The 19,098-nt window shown below is 40.7% G+C and overlaps 1 protein-coding gene across 6 annotated transcripts in view; it reads left to right on the forward strand.

Moving 5' to 3' along the window:
• Positions 1-19,098, forward strand: part of EYA3 (EYA transcriptional coactivator and phosphatase 3) — a 63,387-nt gene that overhangs the window by 29,709 nt on the left and 14,580 nt on the right. For 4 of the 6 annotated variants that reach the window (XM_064524908.1, XM_064524906.1, XM_064524904.1 and 1 more), the window contains 8 exons: positions 1,203-1,269; positions 2,081-2,223; positions 8,079-8,216; positions 12,170-12,252; positions 13,886-14,069; positions 16,437-16,576; positions 17,985-18,068; positions 18,699-18,788. In XM_064524908.1, coding sequence (XP_064380978.1) covers positions 1,203-1,269; positions 2,081-2,223; positions 8,079-8,216; positions 12,170-12,252; positions 13,886-14,069; positions 16,437-16,576; positions 17,985-18,068; positions 18,699-18,788 — 929 coding nt within the window. Of the gene's footprint in view, positions 1-1,202; positions 1,270-2,048; positions 2,224-8,078; positions 8,217-12,169; positions 12,253-13,885; positions 14,070-16,436; positions 16,577-17,984; positions 18,069-18,698; positions 18,789-19,098 lie in introns of those variants that run through there. The other 2 variants (XM_064524910.1, XM_064524905.1) reach the window with 2 other exon arrangements.

A 19,098-nucleotide genomic window follows, 5' to 3' on the forward strand; every position in this document is an offset into this window, starting at 1 on the left:
TTTTAAATAACTCTTGTGTTAAGACATATCAACTCTTTACGTGATAGTTCAAACACCCCCCTCTCCACCTGCAACCCAGAATGCTGTCATTAAGAACTGTCTCATATAGGGTATAGAAAAACCATAGACAATGTGAAGTGAGGTGAGTCTGAACGTTTCTTTCTTGGTTTTGCAGCTTTAGTGACTCTCTTAATGGTTTCAGAGAGCAATTGTCATGGATTTATTTAAACAGAAAAATGGAACATCCTATTACACGCAACTGTCGGATTTCTTCAGAGGTCATCCATGTTCAACCTCTGAACACTGCATGCTGCAGTTCAGCCTTTCATCACTTGACGTGTAGGATGAAGTCTGCTGAGCTGGGAGCAGAACAACAGAGAAGGGGGCCTTTGTAGATATAGGTTAGGTTAGACTGGAGTGTTGTTTAGAGCCGGTGTGACTCCAGATAAGATGTAACAGGTTCTTCCTGGAAGGCAGTGTGGCTAAGAGTGGGAGGCTTGGGCCTGACCACCTCCACTCACCCCAGTAAAAGGAACAAGCTCCTTTCCCGTTGCAGCCCTCAAAAGAAAGAGAGATTGCCGGAGCCATGCTCTGGGTACAGAGTACGTAGAAAAGGCATGTTCTCTGCTGTCACCTTTCCTTTAGCAGGCGTCAAGCTGATTATCCGTTTGCATGAGAAAATGAGTCTGAGGGCTCTGGTGTAATCACAAAGAGCGATCACCTATGCTGAGCCAGGTCTGTCCTGTGTGCAGGCCTGGGGAAAGGGAAGTAGAAAACCTAGCAAAACACACATTCTGGTCTGGACCCTGTTCCATGGTACAGAAGTGAAATGTTAAGTTTGGGTGCACATGAAGACTTTCAGCATATTCAAGGTCTTGGGCAGGGCTAAAATCAGGGCTGTGTAAGGATAGTTACAGAAGCTGATGGTACCAGCTGCTAAAGACAAGGCTCACTGTTACAAAGTGAGAAGTAGTATTGGCTGAAGCATTTACCTGCCAAATTAGGAAGAAAAGCATTTTTGTGCCATTTTAATGGTGCATTTTCTGAGAATTTGCCTTAAATAAGATATCCAAGGCACTTAAAAACATTTGTAAGTACTGTGTCTTGCTTAAAATGAACTGTGTATGCTGATATTCAATTGTCATTATTTGTTGTTTTTTGAAATCTTCTTGTGTATACTTATACAAACTACTTTTTTTCAGTTATGACATGCACTGATTATATTCCAAGGTCATCAAATGATTATACCTCACAAATGTATTCTGCAAAGTAAGTTGAACAATTGTTACTAAATTCTGTAACTCACCTCTCTGAAGTAGTCGTTTTGCATGTTTATGTATTTCTCTAATGCTGTAAATCACACTTTAATATCTGCTAGGCAACAATGTGACACATTAAAGCTAATAGGAGCAACCCTTTGGCTTCAGTGGGAGTTTTATTATGATCACAAGGAGGCATGTAGCCCCAGGTATGATTAACAACACAGCAGCATGTTGTAGAATATTGCCCGTAATATTTGGTGAATAAACAAACTGAACATAAATGAATATAAGGGGAATATAGGATCCTCTGGTCTTCGCCGTGTTTGGAGATCTTAATAGTTCTTCCCATTGCACGGTATAGTAGGCCTTAGTCCACCATGTTTGCTTCTGTATAGTCTCTCCATTCGTTCCAGCGCTTTTGACATTTGAACTACGTAATTGTATTAGCTTGAGGATTTGATGATGTGAGGCATGAGGAGTCAGTCAGACTAACTGCTCATGCCTGTCAAAATGGGGAGTCCTTACTCCTCCTTTTTCTCTGCCTTCACAGTCCTGAAATAAGTAGTAGTATTCTGTCCTCACAGAGGAGAGTCATAAGCACCTGCTGTTTTCCCCCAGTTTCACTGGGAGAAACAGCATATCTAAACATCAAGAGCCTGTGAGATTGGGACACACAAGCAGGTATTACCCTAAGAGCACATGTCAGTTCAAATCGTTCCATCTTTCTCAAGCAATCTTCTTGTGTATCTTCTGGCTCGGAGGATGAAAACTGCATAATGTGAATAGTTCTTTTTTTCGTTTGTTCCTTTTTTTATAAGGCCATATGCACATATCCTTTCTGTACCTGTGTCGGAAGCAATGAGCCCTTATCCCGGTCAGACTCAGTACCAAGCACTACAGCAGTCTCAGCCCTATGCCATCTACCCTCAAACCACCCAAACCTACGGACTACCTCCTTTCGGTAAGCAGGAATTTTTCAAAGACTTCATAGTGCCTGCAATTATTGTCTCAGGTATCATTAAAAAGCAGATGTTAAGCAAGCTTTGCAGATATTAAGCAAGCTTTCCAGATGCGTTGGAAAAAAGAGCTTACAGGACAGTGTGTGCCTGACTTAAATTATAAATCAGTTTGAAATGAGGGAATGGTGTGTTTAAGCGGCAGTAGCTCTGGTTTAGTGCATGTCATGTCTAGATGGAGCTTCATATTATAAAATGTTATTTTTTACAAAGCTGCTCTGCTGGCCAGTAATTCGGGTGTCTCTCCATGAAGCTTGCCAGATGTTTCTTAGCTTGGTATCATAATTTTCTTCTGTTGTTGTGTAGCTGTGTTTGTGCTGTTTCCCTGTCAGGTAAATCACACAAAGCCCCATACTTCAGCATCTCTGCTGAAGATATTTTTCCTTTCCTTTTTGCTCGTCAGGAATAAGACTTTATCATCTCACTTTTTACCGAATGTAGATCTCAATGCTAAAATGTTTCCAAGGTTAACTCAAAAAAAAGTTTGCTTAAGTTGCTCTAGTAAATGAGTCTTCTGTTAGCCATTCTAGTTTTTGCAAATGATTGGAGTGCTGTCTTAATTTAGCATCTAAAGTTAAATGTCAAGGTTTGAACTATTCACTCTGTGCTTCCTTTTATAGTGGATGAAGAGAAAGATGCACCTCCAGGGATTTTGGTCTGTTTTGGTAGGAGATAGTTGCCATCTTTCTCCATGGAGTGAAAGGGAGTTGAGGATGAGTAGCGCAGATAGAAACACCTTAGCTAGTGAACGAGCTGTTTGGTCTTTCCTTGTACTTCCTATATTGAAGTTTCAGGTGCTGGGAAAAAAATCATGATTCACTATCCTTTAATGTATGAAATTATATGACCGATTAACAAAAATTGCCATTTTAACCTCTCTTTTTGTTTCTGAACTTGCCCTGCTTGGTTTCATATGTGAATATATATAAAAATGTTGCTGCTTCTCAAAAATGAGTGATGATGGAGGCTGTTTCCCCCCACGGCATCTAGCTCTATTGAGGGGGGGAGACCGTATTGTCCTTCCATGCAGATTATACAGTGGAGCACATCATGTGTTGTTAGAGAGCAACACAGCTGTGAGGTAGCCATGAAATGTTTGTCTCTGGAGTTTGTAGTAACACTGAACAGCTAAATTAACAGAGCCTCTTGCCGATTTATTTGTACTGGTAAAATCTTAGGACTTCAGGATGTAAAAGCGTGACTCTTTCCTTAGCTAAAGAACTAGATGTCTTTGAATAAAAACAACATTTATGGCTCTTGTTGTTACACTGACAGAGTAACTACTTTTATGTGCATTACAAAACATTGACTTGTCATGGTATCTCCGAAAGACATTGGTGAAAAGCTGTTGCAGCTTAGCTCAGTTTTGTTAGACAGGAGTTACATTCCTAATTCTGTTTGAAGTAATTTGGCACAAATTGTTATGCTTTCTGAGAAAGGTCAACATATAAAATATACTTGCATGTCTTTTCTATACATATACACATATATACACACACTCCTGGGATTAGTGGAAACGAATTTTCTTGTGGTTTTCCTTAGGAACGGAATGACGGGTTTGCAGTAGCTGAAACACAGGATGTTAATCACACAGTATCTCCCAAATCACATTTGCCCTATATTAATGCTGAGAAACACTGTTCTAACACTAATAGCTTGAATACTATAAAGTGGAAAGTATACTGCGAAGTATAAAGCTTTGCAGGGTCTAAGCATTGGGGTGTTTTATTAGCAACTCAAGGCTCTTCAGGAAAATAAGGGACTTTGGATGGCTAAGGGTATTTGCTACTTCTGTGTTTTTAGCTCAGTCCCAACCAATAATGATCAAAAATGACTACCATTTCAGAGATTAAGAAACAAGCAAACAAAAAAATCCTCTGCCGTGATGATGACCTCAGGATTTCTAGTGGCAGGAACCTTGTTGATTCTGTGTTTAGGTATCTTGGAGAACCAAAGGTCTCTATCAGTTTTGCTTTCTGAACTCCCCCTTTATTCCCAAGAGAGGTGTTCTCTGGAAAGCTGAATCAGTGCAGAGAAGTTCAGTGCTGTGTCCATACCTAAGTCTTTGGTTGCCAAGTGCAGCTTGTCCACTGCCTTTCTAAACACTCTGCTCCTTGTCTTTTTTGGTGCCATCTTAGTGTTGGGTGTTGTCATGATGCTGCCTCAGACCCTTGGTGAAGGATGAGTGTCCAAAAATGTGTCTGATTTTCTAACTTTGCCAGCTGGTCTAATAAAAGACATTGCTCTTACCTATAAACCACGTCCAACCCCATGTTATGGTCATTAGAACGTACTTCTCTTTCCCTGGATATCTACACTTTGCTTTCAATGCCTTGTTGCACCGTTTCTTTCTATATTCTGAAAACTGGCTGAATTTCATTTACTTCATTTATTTGGTGTTTATGGATAGTTTGTTGTGGACAGTGCTCCAAGGCTTCGTTGTATGTTCTTAGGTATTTTGCTGTGGTGTTTTTTAAAAGGTTGCATAAATATGTGGAATGCTACATTGAATTGTTAGGCCGAGGTGTTTAAGAAGGCGCTTTAGACTTAGGGTCTAAAAATTTAGAGACTATTGGGTTTTTGGTTCACTTCTTTTTTTTTGCACAGGTTCTGGAATTTGGGGGTATTTAGCTAACTATAAATTTCTGTTGTTACATTCAGAGTACCTTCTGAAGACCTAGGCAGAAGAGATCAGCGTTGTCTGTTGACTTCATTAGGAACTTTTGTCTGTTGAGCATCTTCTGAAATATGATCTGCTACTGAAACATCTTGATATAGATGTCATGATCTACTGTTAAATACCTGTATTTTTAGTCTCAAGTGAAGTGTTTGGAAAATGCTACAAGTTATGTTTTTAGTAATGGAAATCATTCTGGAGCAATACCTGTTTAATCTTATGGAGAAGATGGGTCTTGTATTGTCTGATTGACAGGTGGAAGGTTGAAGACTGAATATGTATGGTGCAAATGAAACGTTCTGGTCACAAGATCTCTGTTGAGTGGGTGAGAACTTGGCCAACTTGGCCAGATTTTTTTAGCAGAATCTCAGAAGGCCTGTTCCAGATATTTGGATGACTTTCCACCGGGTATGTGTTTCTACCCCAGAGAAGGAATTACAGACTGTCTAACTGGAACAAAGCAAATGTATTTTATGCATGAAATGCAAGCAAGCTGACAAACACAGCCATTATCTCAAGACCACCCAGTTCAAGGGACTGATTTCAGAAAAGAGGTGTCCTATGTTCTTGCCTGTTTGTCACTTGTTCTTGTGCCGTAATACCTTTTGTTGTTGTTTAATACATTGTTATGTACGGGATGTACTTGTGGTCTGGAAAGATTTACTAAAGTAACATTAAAATAAGAGTAATGACATACAAAATTATAAACGTGGTTGTAAGATGGTGTTAGAGACACTGTAGGTGGGATGGTTTACATTTAACTCAAGAAAAAACTACTCTATCCTGTGCGGGGCCTTTCCATGTGCGTACATGTGTCCTTTGACATTCTTGTGCCTCCCTGCAGTGGTGCTGCCTTCAAATGTGGAGGGCTTTTGTATCCATTCCCCCTTCTTTCTTTGCGTCATCTTTGAGATGCTGCTAGTTTGTAAATACTGTCTTGCAGAACCGTAGAGAAGGATGTGCCACCACGCCAAGAGTGACTTGCTCTACAGAAAGTAGAACACATATATCAAGACAGGACCAAGAGACAGCTATGAAAAGCTAGAGCTGAAAAATGCCTTGATGTGTGACCTAAGTCAGCTCCTGCACACGTCCAACCAACCCTACTAACACCCCTGACATCTTTGTCTGACCTGGTGATAAAAAACCCTATGATAATTGCTCTACAGCATTCAGTGGTGGTTTATGTCTCACTGTTACAGTAGTTAGGCACTTGCATGTATTCTGTGGTCGTCGGATTTCGTTGCTGTTTCTGCTACTTGCCCATTTTCTTCACATCTTAAGGAGATGTTGGTCACTGTTCTTGCTAAAAAGTATTTACATATTTGAAGATTATGGCACTTCCCTTTCTAGATTAAATAAATACAATTCCTTCAGCTCTCTTTAGAGGACATGTTTCCCATATGTTTTATTCTGGAGTTTCTGCAGTTTATGTACAGTCTTTCTTAATTGAGTTCTTCCCACTTGTTTACTGATTAGGATGGTCTTAGAGATCTGAAACAGTAACAAAGATGTAACTTTAAAGCTGAAGATTCAAAACCCTGGGGTAGTTATACAGAGAGATGACTTAGTTTGACTAACAGGTGACATTTTGATTCGTTTACATGCCCAGTCTCAAATAGCCATTGCAGAACTTAGTTCTGCCAAAGCTGCAGCATGGAGGGAACTCCTGAAATTGCTGCTCTTGTGTGGTTGTAGCATCTTCCTTGGCATCTAGGTAAGAGAGGCTCCTTGGCTGTTCCTCCTATAGCGAGTGAAAGGCTGCAGTTGGCTTTTTTAGCCTTGGTACTGCTTTTTCTCTTCCTGAGTTGGATGGGTTTAAGATGGAGAGTGGTCTGGCTATTTTGCTGGCCCTTAACTATGTGTCTAGCTTGCAGTGTTCTTCATCCCTCCACTTTGCACACTCCAGCTTGTTTTTAAGTAGATCCTTTTGACTCATTCCTGCTTTCTGACAGCAGGCCAGGGAGAAGTGCCTTTAACATTGACGGCTGATTAAACCTGGACCGGTCTCAACAGTTAGGCTTTTTGCAATAGGGATTGCAGCAGTTTTAACAGCTAGTTCTATTTCAAACTCTGAGGTGATAATTTTGAATCAAAAATCCTATAAAGAAGTGGTCTTCAGAGGCTTTTTCTACGCTGTCAGTCAGGTATTGAAAGAGTATAAGTAGTTTTCCTCCTCTACCACCTCTTAAGGGTAGCATCTCATTCCAAGGGAAGTTTTGCCTACTTCTGATAAACAGATGTTGGTCCAGGAGGATGGGAATACAGAGAAAGTTGGAGCATCTTGTCAGTGACAATCAACTTTCAGCCCCTAGCTGGATCCCCAGGACTTATAATTGCAAAAGTTAGAAAACTGGAGTTCAGAAGCAGTTAAACAGAGGCCTGAAGAGATCTGAAGAACAACGCTTTAGATTAGTCAGCTGTTTTTACCAACTTAAGTGCATTAGACTAGATGTTAAAACAACATATGAGCTGAAACCACACTGCTTGTATGTGCCTTGTATACATGGGTTGAAGTTCCACTGCAGTATGCGTGATTTTGCCTAGTGTTGTTAGAAATGCTTTCTGAAATGGTTTGAATGACAGGAAACCTGGAGGAAACTTTGCTTAGATTTTTTTTTTCCTTTTTTTAGCTCCGTTCTCCCTGTTGTCAGTCTATGAAAATGACTGACTTTTAACTTGTTTCCAAGTATTCAACCCAAGCCCAGTGAATTCAAGGGCTGACCTTGACTTTAGTAGATGCCAACTTCAACCTCACTGTGTGATAGTTGAGGTTATTTGCAAAGCTGTGCAATTCAGCCCAAGCATCAGGGGGATTAGCAGTTCCTTTACACCAATGTGGCAGTGAATCTTACTGTTACAGTAAGGGATTTTTAACTGAAAGCCTTGGAAATTTGGTCTTGTTGGTGTTTTTAATTTTCTCTTTTTCAGCTAATTTTGTCAGCAGCTCTAATCTATGTGCAGCCTGACAATCAATACTGAATATTGCAGAAATTAAACAATGTTTTCCATGTGTGATTTGTTGTTTGTTTTTGTGACAAGCAAAAATCTTAATCTGAGGAAGCAGCATGCTCTTTGGTCCCAGCATATTTGTTTATAACTGGTCCAATTTATCTGATTCAGGTGCACTGTGGCCAGGTATGAAACCTGAAAGTGGTTTAATTCAGACTCCATCTACAAGTCAGCACAGTGTGCTTACCTGCACTACAGGGTTAACCACAAGCCAACCCAGCCCAGCACATTATTCTTATCCCATTGAAGGTAACTTGGCATGGTTTTTTATCTGCATCTCTCTCCACCTAATTGAGTCCAGATTCCACAAATAGAGAGGCTTGCACGTTTTTTCTTAGTTTGTGCATGCTTCGTTATGCTTCATCTCTTTTCTATGTGTGTGTTTTAATTGCTTGGTTTCATATTTGTTACATACCTCTGTCTGCACCAGGCTGGCTTGTTGGTGCCATGCTGATGGACTTAACAGGGTGAAACAAAGGGGATGGGGAGAGGAGACTAAATGTTGTATTCTTGCATGCCTTTACTGGGAATGCTCTTGCAGGTCAAGCTCTCTGTTGGTGGTCTTTAGCATGATGTCAGGAGATACAAGGAGATTGGGTTTTTTTGCTTGCTTCTGTAGGTAGATGGGTCTTTTATAATATGCATGCGTGCACACACGCGCACAAGCGCAGACCAGGATATATTGCTTGTCTTGTTATGTGAGGCTGCCAGCTTGGTAGATCTGCTCCAAAGTGAATTTCTAAATACAGAACTAGCCTACAAATATTCTCACCACAAGAAGTGCCACATCTAAGAGGCCACGTGCTGAATTTCACCACATTCCAAAGCAGTTTTTTAGGAGTAGATATACCAGTTAGCTGTATGATGATATACTGTTGCCTATGGCAAATACATGCAAATCAATACATTTTTGAGGCTAGATTTTTGTCATTTGTATTCAGGTGATGCATTGTGAAAATCTGTCTTTTTATCTGTAGTTTTTAAGAAGCATTTCAGGAATGCCCAGTCTATTTCTTGTATGATATTTTCATAGAATAATTCAGGGACTTCAGGAGATCTTTAGTTCAACCTGCTGCTCAAAGAGTTGACAATGAATTCAGACCAGGTTGCTCAGTGAGGCTTTATCCGGGTGGGTCTCCAAAACTTCCAAAGATGGAGATTTTGCCACCTCACTGTGCAACCTCCAGTTCTTGACTGTCTTCATTTTGAAAACCTTTCTCTTTTGTCAAGTCAGAACTTTTCCTGTTTCAAGTGACAACCGTATCTCTCCTCCTGTTGTGCATGTGCAAAAAGAGCCTGGCTCCATCTTCTAGATAACTTCCTTATATGCAATGGAAGGCTATTAGGTCCCCCCGAGGCTCACTCTTCTCCAGACTGACACAGCCTGCGAATCCTCCGTAGGGTATGTGCTCCAGCTCCTTGACCATTTTGGTGGCTGTTTGGCCAGACTCGCTCAGGTTTATTAACGTTTTTCTTGTGCTTGAGGCAGAAAACTGGATGCTGTATCCAGATGTAGTCTAGTGAGTGCCAAGTAAAGGGGAACAATTTTTAAGCAATAACTGGGTTTTAGCGTAGCTTTCACTCATATGAAAGTCGTATGGTTTGTCATTACAGGAGATACTTGCTCAGCTTGCTTCGTTGTGATGGTGAATGGCCTGGCGGATTGTTTATCCTTAATTTATTTTTCGTATTCGTAACAACATTAGAAATACAACTTTGGAAATACCACCTTCTTTTAAATATAGCTATCTCCACGTACTTGCACTGACAAAATAGATCTTAATGCTTTAAAGCATTAGCTTTCTCTCAAAACAAAATAGGAGGGTGCTTATTCAGTGGTACAAGGTTATATATGGTATTACTGGCCCATCTGAGGTGTATTTCAGTGCATGTTCTGTATGTTATAGTCTACAGACTAACGGTCAGATGTACTTAGTATCTTAGAATTTTGCCTTTTGTACTTGAACGAGTGACACCTGCAGTGGTATATATCAGAAGGTGATGTGAAGCACTAGGATCTGACATGCTAGATATTTTTCTGCTTTTTCTTTTTTTTTTTTTGGCTTACGCGCAAATAAAGAGCCTGACCGTATGTGCAGTAAGAATTGCTGAATCCACGTCGTGCGAACTGTTTGTAAAGATCTGATGTGTAAAGTTGTAGAGATAAGGGATAATGAAAAAACAAATGTTGGAATGAGCCTGGAATTAAGATAAATATTGAAGTTCAGATGGGAAGGGTCTGTGTTCCTACCAGAGCCCCAGCACCTGGGAGGCTTTCCTTTCTGTGATTTCTTAACTTCTGTGATCCATCTCCGTGGAACAGCCACCTCTGTCTGAGCACAGTAAGTGAGAGTTGTCCACTCAATCTCCATGATAATCTTGAAAGAGGTAAATAGACTTATTCTGGCTTCTAGAGAGTTCATGTCCTCCTGCTTTGCTGCAGATTCCTTCTGCATTAACAAGGAGTTTTTCTGGATAGCTATCCTTCGAAGTAACCTAGGAAGTAGCATTTTCTTCAGGTAACAGAAGCCTTAATTGTTTCTGTAATGGGTATAGTTGAAGGAAGTTTTATTTAGAAACTAACCCCTGTTCTTTAGCAGTTGTTTGTGGTGGATCTGCGATGGGTATCTTACTCTCTAAATAGCTGTTGCTTGATAGTAGCTGGATAGCCACTATAGACACTCGAGTATCTTCATTGCCATTACTGCTGTTCAGTGCAACCTCTTTTCCTTTTTGTAAATATTCTCCCCAAAGCTCCCTCCCATCTGGTTTTGGATGTTCCTCAAGCTGTTTCTGTTTATGAGGGAATTTCCAGGAGCTAATTAGTTGCCTTCATTTCTGCATCTGCAGAGATGCCACCCTTCACATTTCCCACCTCTTGGAAACGGCATGTATCTGTACACCTCTTTTAAAGCTTTTTTTCTTCTTTTGTTTTTTTTGTGAGGCATGTCTTGGAGCAGTTTCTCTTTCCAGGAGCTTTCCACAAGGTAGCATCTTTGATTGCTGTAACACAACATAGATTGACTAAGAGTTCCTGGTGGGGACTGTCTCCCTTTGCACCTTCCCTGGGGTAGAAGAAGGCTGAAGCCTTCAGAAGCTTGAGTTCTTCAGTCTTTGGGTGAACTCTGCATGGGTGTTATTCGCAGCAAATAAGGGCTTTTCTCTGGTGGAGGTAAACTAGGTGATACTATAGATTTCTGCAGGTCTTTTCCTGAGCATCTAAGAGTGATTCTTGTTTTTAATGGTGTGGGGGGGAAGGTTTAGCAAAATAAATTACTTCTTGATGGCACCTGGTTTAGTACATGTTGACTTTGTTCCTGCTCGTCTCATTACTTGCTTTCACTAATTCTTGAGGGTCCTGAAAGCCCGTGTGGAGTAATTCTTAATGGAACAAACCTGTTGCTGTAAAACCACAAACTCTGCTAAATGACTTCTGTTCCCAGGAGGTGCTGTAGCTGCTTCTTCTGTGTTTTGGAAGAACTGAATGCAGTAATACAAAGAATATTAAACATTTTAAAATTCTTACTAGCAAATATGTTTCTTTAATAATTTGCCCAACAATTATTTCAGAAATTCTCATCCCCAAACCAAGCGTAGTCCCATAGGGATTTGGAGAGATATATTTAATTTCTCCAGTAAGAAGTACACTTTTTATATTTTTGTTTGAAATGTTTTTAGTATGTCCTTAAATTTTTGGCCCTAATTAGGCTAAATATGCTAAGTCCAGCGTAAATGGAAAGAAACTTATTTTTTTATCAGAACTGATTTAGACACACTCATATTTGTTTCATTGATTTACTCCGATTCATTTTCATCTTTTATAAATAAGTATCAGAATGTGATTGTTTTCTTCTCAAAACTTTTAATAAAAATAAACCATTTTAATTAAACTCCAACTGCTTATCAGATATGAAGGGGAAAATATTTCCTTTTCAAAAACTCTAGATAGATTTGTGAAACATTTTAAAATAATGTTTTTAAAGATCACTGTGTGCCAACTCACCTGCCCTGTAAGCCCAGTGGAAACTGTTAACTGGTTTCAAAATATACCCCAACTCTCTTTTGGCTGTCACAAGCAGAGTGCTGCTGGGAGCAGAAATGCTTGCACATAAGCCCAGTAAGTACTTACTTCACAGCTTGGATTGGTCTTACCTCTGGTGCTTTTCTTGAAATGTGTAATGTAGTAATTCTTAATTTTACAGCATCAACTACCAATACCAGTCCAGTCTCTACATCCTCAACTGTTGTCAATATTTCCACGTCAGCAGTAGCCAGCATCTCACAGGTAAAACTTCCTTCTTGATTATATTTACATACAGCATTTAATTAGCTTTTGCTTAACACATTATTCACACATTATTCAAAACTAACAAGAGAAGACAAAATATTTGCACCACTATAAATGGAGCACAGTGGGTACTAGATTTACAGGGCTTAGTATGTAATTCCAAGTCAGCAAAATTACTCATGCCTTTCTCTTTGACCATGCTGCTTTTCTCTTCGCTCTTCACACCAAACTCACTTCAGCTCTTCGCCGCTGTTTCCTTTTCTGTGGATTGAGCGTGGCGAATCTTAAAACATTGAGATCGCTGCATGAGACATTAGAGAGGAAGCAATAGAACTGTTACTAGAATCATATTTACAGGCAGGATGATAGGTGGACATTTTTTGAATGCCCTTGTTCTCCATCAGCAATAAAATAAAAATTGGTTATATACAAAAAAAAAAAAAAAGAAGTGGAGGAGATGCCTTCTGATGATGTTAGAATAAAACATGCTCAAAAAGCCCTGTGGCTAGCAGACAGGCCCTTTTCCTCCTTAGTCCATGATCTTATCTGTTATGGTAATCCAGGGCACTTTGCTCTTGCTCCATTCAGGGTTTAACTGCCATTCTGGATATATAGAATTACAAAGGAATGCTTCAATGTTTGAGCTTTGAAGAAAGAGGATATGCAGAGCTGCAGAAACTGTAACGGATGCAGCAAAATCCCTATGTATTTATGCTGCTGCTTTTTAAGGTTCTTTTAGGAACATAAAACTTACTTAGAGTTGTAAAGAAAGCAGCTTTCCTGAATGCTAGTGCAGACTGAGATACCTGGTGCATGTTCACAAATCTAGGATGCTCCTTGAAGAAATCAGGAGTTCACAGTATGTCAGAAGAGTGTGATGTGACACTTTAGTGTGGCTGTTTTCTTTACAGTCAGTAGCAGATAGGAAGATCTTTAAGCACAGCTTGAATTCAGGTGCCCTAACTGATCTCACTGATCTTCTAAATGAGTGAACAGTCTTCATAAATGGAAAGTTTTAATCACGGCATGCAAAATAATTGCTTTCTGAAGTTATGACATGAGTAGAGGCTGTTTATCCTGTATCCATGGCCTAGATTGCACTCTGAGCCAGTGCTACTCTCTATCACTGCCCTGTCAGTATATCTGGTATTGGAAACTAAAACACAAGACAAAGCTGTACATTTCTGAAGACAGCAACAGCAGACTAAGAGTGGGCTGATGCCTTGGGAGCCACTCAGTACTTCCCTCTTACTTTCATATCAGCATATAGGAAAATAATTCAAATTAGGAATTCATTTTTGAAGGAACTGGATGTAGAGGAAAAGCCTTGTGATTCCTGGGCTCCTGTAGGCAGAACCTGCCTCTGTGGAGGCCGTTGGGAAAGCAATACCCATTTTTCTATGGCATCTTCGTGCTGAAGCCATGTAAATAATTGCTTTAGGTGTTTGTGTAACATCAGCTCTCCTCCCCTTTGGGGGATTTTTTGCATGTGTGGAAAGAAATAGCATAAAGTTAGTATTCTTTTGCGGGTGTTTCTCTTTGACAGACATATTATAGCATAAAAGTCATCTTAACATAAAATGTTTTCTGAAAGAAATGTCCTATTGTAACTGATCTTTTCTCCCAATAGGAGTATCCTACATACACAATCCTTGGCCAAAGTCAGTACCAGCCATGTTACCCAAGTTCTGGCTTCGGAGTCGTAACACCAGCAGACAGCAACACGGACAGTACTGCATTAGCAACAACTACGTATCCAACTGAAAAACCAAATGCCATGGTGCCTACGCGGACGGTGCAGAGACATTCCTCTGGTAATGGTTTCATCTTTAGCAGGGTGGCTGCAAATACCTGTGATGTAGAGTACAGTGTGCAGACACGGGGAAAACTTTGTTCAGAACTGTGATTAGAACACCTTTGCCTGCTGGCCTGGATGGGACACTTGCTTTCCACTGTCGCAGTTGTCTCATTGACGTTCAGGGTGTTACAATAGGGCAGCCAAGTCTATTTATTGGAAGTCTTATAATACTGTGACTCAGGAGAGACATACCATAGGCTCTGAATGCCTTAGGGAGGCGTGCCCGCCGCCAACTTCTGGTGCTTGTTGGAAGTTTTCCATTCTGTTGTTTCAGGAGTTTTAAAGAACAATAGTGGTTACAATTAGATCTTCAACAACAATCTGTTTTTTTCTGGAAGTGATATCCATACATCCTTCTGTGCTACAAATGTTTATGTACTAAAGGCACTAAGAAACAGTGTCTTCTGTGTCTTAACTCACCTATTCCCCTGTGGCTGATGCATGAGTATTTAGTGTGTCCTTGTTTTTTTTGACTGCCCAGAGAAAACAAAGAGTGACCCCAAAGCTGGACAGTTATATGTGAATATTGCCTTCTTCTCGGCTTATCCCAGTGTCTTTATTTTCTTAATTCCTTTAACTCCTACAGTGTTTTCTGGATTCTGAGCCCACCTGCTCTGTGCTGAGCGACTTCCTCTGAATATGGTCTGTCTTTGTTGTTTTCAGGGCTTGTCTCTGAAAGCTGATTCTGTCTGCACACTGCTTGTTAGAGGCAGATCCCTGTTGTCTGACCTGCACTCCAGATATCTGGTGTTGCCTTGGCAAAGTCCATATTGTCAGCAAATGTCAGGTTTTGAGTGCATTCAGCCCTCTCTGCATAGAAAAGGAGAGCTCCACCTGCAAAATTGCCTTTTGGGAAAGCTGCTGGTCTCCATCTCAGAACAAAGTGCCTGCAGATGCCTGGTTTTACCCATAGTAATAATTAACAGTTTGACCTCACTAGGCCCACATTCCTAGTGCTGGAGCTCTTCTACATCAATAATTGACACTTCTATAAGCACTGGGTGTTTTTTTTTTCCCTGCAAAGAAAGAATACAGATGCTAGCACCAGAGGGTTTTTCTGACACTGTGCTGAGAGCGCTGGCTGGACAGAAGTACTGGGCAATCCACTAGCTCTTTCTGACTGGGCTTTTTCTTCCTGGCTGGTAGAGCTTGGAAACAATTCCTTCTCCCCAGGTTCCTAAAAGAGCTGTGGCACACTCCTGTAGCCCCCCAGAGGGCCTGAGCCCTCCATTCCCTTGAGGTAGAAGGTGTCCAGATCTTGCCTATCCTCCTTGCCGATCAAGATACCCATTTCCAGGGCCAAGGAGCAACCGCAACGTCTTAGACGTGCTCTACTGCTGGATGCCAAAAAGGGACTTTCTGCCTATAAATGATCCATTTAAGTGTGTTTTGGCAAACTGTTCTAGTGTAGCCTACATGGAAGGCTGGCTGCCATGTCAGCTCCTCATCAAGGATGTTGAGTTTCTTTATTGTCACATCAGTCTGTCTTCTCTGTTGTGACAGAAGATTTAATGAGTGGCTAAACGTGTAGACTCAGCTTCTTACCCATAGCAGAATAGGCTATATAATGTGTGCCTATCCCAGTAATGGCCATGGTGTTTGGCCAAGACTGCATCTCCTATGCTAAGTACATTCCTGTTACTCTTCCCCATCTTTTGGATAGGGCAAAGTAGCTGTAGTATGAAGTGTCTGAGTCACAGTCACCATGCTGTAATTTGTGTATGATCAATACACTCCAGATAACTTCACTCACTGGCTGTTGTTTAAATGTTAATCAAAAGCTGTTTTACAGTGAAACGGGAGTGAGCAGTGTATGTTGAGTTGAAAATAGCACGTTATAGAGGGTTGATGGACTCAGAAAAGGTGTTTGACTAGCCCAGGAAATCTGGGAAGGAAAGACATTATTAACTATTTCTTTTGTTCTCTGATTCTAGATTGAGGTGTTTTGATGCTCTCTCAGGAAGTATTAAAAAAAACAAAAGGAAAAATAGAAAAATAAAGCAGCTCCAGGGTAGTGAGATGTCTAAGGGATTACAGGCCTTAGGTGGTTGCAGGGAGCTCTGTCTTTGGCCTTGTACCACAGGCAGGATGCAGTAAGTAGCTCTGAACTGGCAGGGACTTAACTGAGGAGACAGATCTGTTTCAAAATAATGGGGCAAACAAATCATGTTCTATGTTCTAATAAAGGTTCAAATTCTGTTGCTTCAATGAAGCAAGGTAACATGTCCAGCAAAGGAGGTTTGTGGCCAAACGCTGTAAGCATTGTGTTGGTGTTTGTTTTGAGACATGAGAGGATGAGAACTGTGCAAATTCTTTCTTCCAGGAGATGCATCCACAAGTCCCTCGTTGTCAAAAGCAACAGCAAGTAAAGACTTAGATGAGCAGACAAGAAAAAACATCCCTGGGAAGAACAGGGGGAAGCGGAAAGCAGACACCTCCTCCTCACAGGACAGTGAATTGGAGGTAAGTGACAGTCTTGTTTTCTACAGGTTAGCATTGCAGAGTAGTGTGGCAGTACAAGTCCTCCCCTCTTTCCTTCTGGTGGGAAATGGAAGAGGATAATTTGGGAAACTCCCCTGATCATGTTATCTGAGAGCGAGCTGAAGGGAGTTCTTCAGTGGTCCTTAACAAGCATCACTTAAGTGCTTTTTAAAATCATAGCAGTGTCAGTGAGAGAGATGTCTGGAGGTCTCTGGTCCTGCTTTTTCCGCTCAGGACAGGGACAGCCCTAGAACAGGGTGGCCATGGCTTTGTCTAGCTCAGTCTTGAGAACCTCCAAGCTTGAAGACCTTCCACCTCTCTAGTGATCTGTCCCAGGGCTACCACACTCATCTGGGGAAGATTTTCTTTCGCTGACCTGAATCGCCCAAGCTGCAACTTTCCCCTTATATAATCTGTCACTATTGATAAGAATTTGGCTCCATCATCTCTGTGGTTCCCCTTCAAGTAATTGTGGGGTGCTATTAGATCACCCTTAATCTCCTTTTTGCCAAGATAGACCGTCCCAGCTCCCTCAGCCTCTCCAGTAGGCCCCAGGCTGCTGACCATCTTGGCAGCCCTTCGCTGGCTCCTCTCCAGTTTTCTCACATCTCTCTTGAACTGGGGATCCAATACTGGACGCAGTATTCCATGAGTGGCTTTCCCAGTGACAAGTAGGGTGGGACTTCCTTGCATCAGCTGGCCATACTTCTCTTAATATACTCTAGCTTGCAGTTCACCTTATTCACCGTGAGAGTGCACTGTGGGCTGGTATTGTAACTGGTAAGTACTGTAACCTCCAGCTTCCAGCCTGGCCTGATACAAGGGGTTATTCTACCCCACATGCAGAGCTTTGCACTTACTAAACTTCTTGTAGAGTCTGTTGGCCCATTTCTCAAGTTTATCAAAGTCCTTCTGTATTGAAACTATCTGTCACAACAGCCAATCCCCCTAATTTATCTTAACAAAGGAATCTCTGATAAACACTGGGGTCATTTAGCTGATGGTCCCTAGATCACAGCGTTCACAAGCTGGTAAGCTGCCTTCCTCTTTCACCCAGACAGTGAACTTTTACCCTACCAGGACTCTAAAGTTCATTAACATTCTAGGTTTTTGCTTTTATAACAGTAAAAGCAAGAGAAGCTTTTGAGAAAGTTTGATGAAGAGAGTTTTACTCTGAGTGTATAGTTACACTATAGCAATATATGAACCACAGTGTTTTACAGAAAGTGTTTAATTAATAATGTATTTAACCTGTGGGGTAAATACTGTTGTTCATATCTGTCAGAAGCATGCTGCAACTCACCACAAAATGAATCCCAAAACTGGCTCCTTCACTGTAGCTTAGTGCTTGGAATAGCTCAACTCTAACTTGCTTTTATTCTCTACTCAGCGAGTGTTTCTGTGGGACTTGGATGAGACCATCATAATCTTCCATTCACTTCTCACAGGGTCGTACGCTCAGAAGTATGGCAAGGTAATATTGTCTTTTCTGTGGAAGAAAAAAATCCTATCTGCCCTGCAGAAGTAAATAATCTTAGGAAAAGGAATAGAAAATTATATTTTGGTTTAAATGTGTATAGTGGTGCTTTTAACTTGTTGCCCATCTGGGGAGGGGGAAAATACTAAATTTGGGTTTATACAGAACTAGGATATGAATATTGTAAACACATCCACCCTAATAATACAAGTCTTAAAATTTCAAACTATCTTTATCATCTTTGTGAATTAATGAGGTCATAAAGCATAGTGAAAGGAAGCATTATTTTCTTCTCTGAAATTTATTGAGGAATTTCTAATATTTTGTATGTGTTGCTCCTGAAAGTGCATCAGTCCCTGCCATGCAGTACTGAAATATTTTGTTATGTTTTTGGGTCAATATATTACCAGAATGTGGATTTTTTGATTCAGTTGCTTGAAACTTTAGGAAGATTACAGTTTGCACCACTGAATGACAGCAGATGGAATTATACCATATGCAGTGAAAGCTCTATGAACTTAATTGATCAAAACTTAATTACAATTTACTTTTAGCCTGTAACCAAGGTGAATTTACATTTTTCTCTCTCTCTCTTTCTCTCTCTTTTTTTTCTTTTTTTTGTGGCAGGATCCAACTCTAGTGATTGGCTCAGGTCTGTCCATGGAGGAGATGATTTTTGAAGTAGCTGATACTCACTTGTTTTTCAATGACTTGGAGGTACGTGGCATATGGTTTTGAAAGGCAAAACATCCACATTACCTATTAGAGTTACACTGCATGGTTTGTGAGGGTAGATGTGCTTCAGTCACTTAGGGATGAAACTGAACAGTATCTCTCAAAACTGAAGAGGTTCTGTGCACAGCCAGATCACAGAGATATTGTTTGTTATCCAAAACATGAGGCATAGCGATAGCATCCTGGAGACTTCTAGGGTCATGAAATCTCTTACCTTTCTTACAGGTTTCTACTTGTACCTGTAGGAGTAACAAGAGTGGATACATTAGGGTTTCCTTCTGGACTGGAAAGC

The sequence above is a fragment of the Dromaius novaehollandiae genome, chromosome 23 (assembly GCF_036370855.1).
Source record: "Dromaius novaehollandiae isolate bDroNov1 chromosome 23, bDroNov1.hap1, whole genome shotgun sequence".
Lineage (NCBI taxonomy): Eukaryota > Metazoa > Chordata > Aves > Casuariiformes > Dromaiidae > Dromaius > Dromaius novaehollandiae.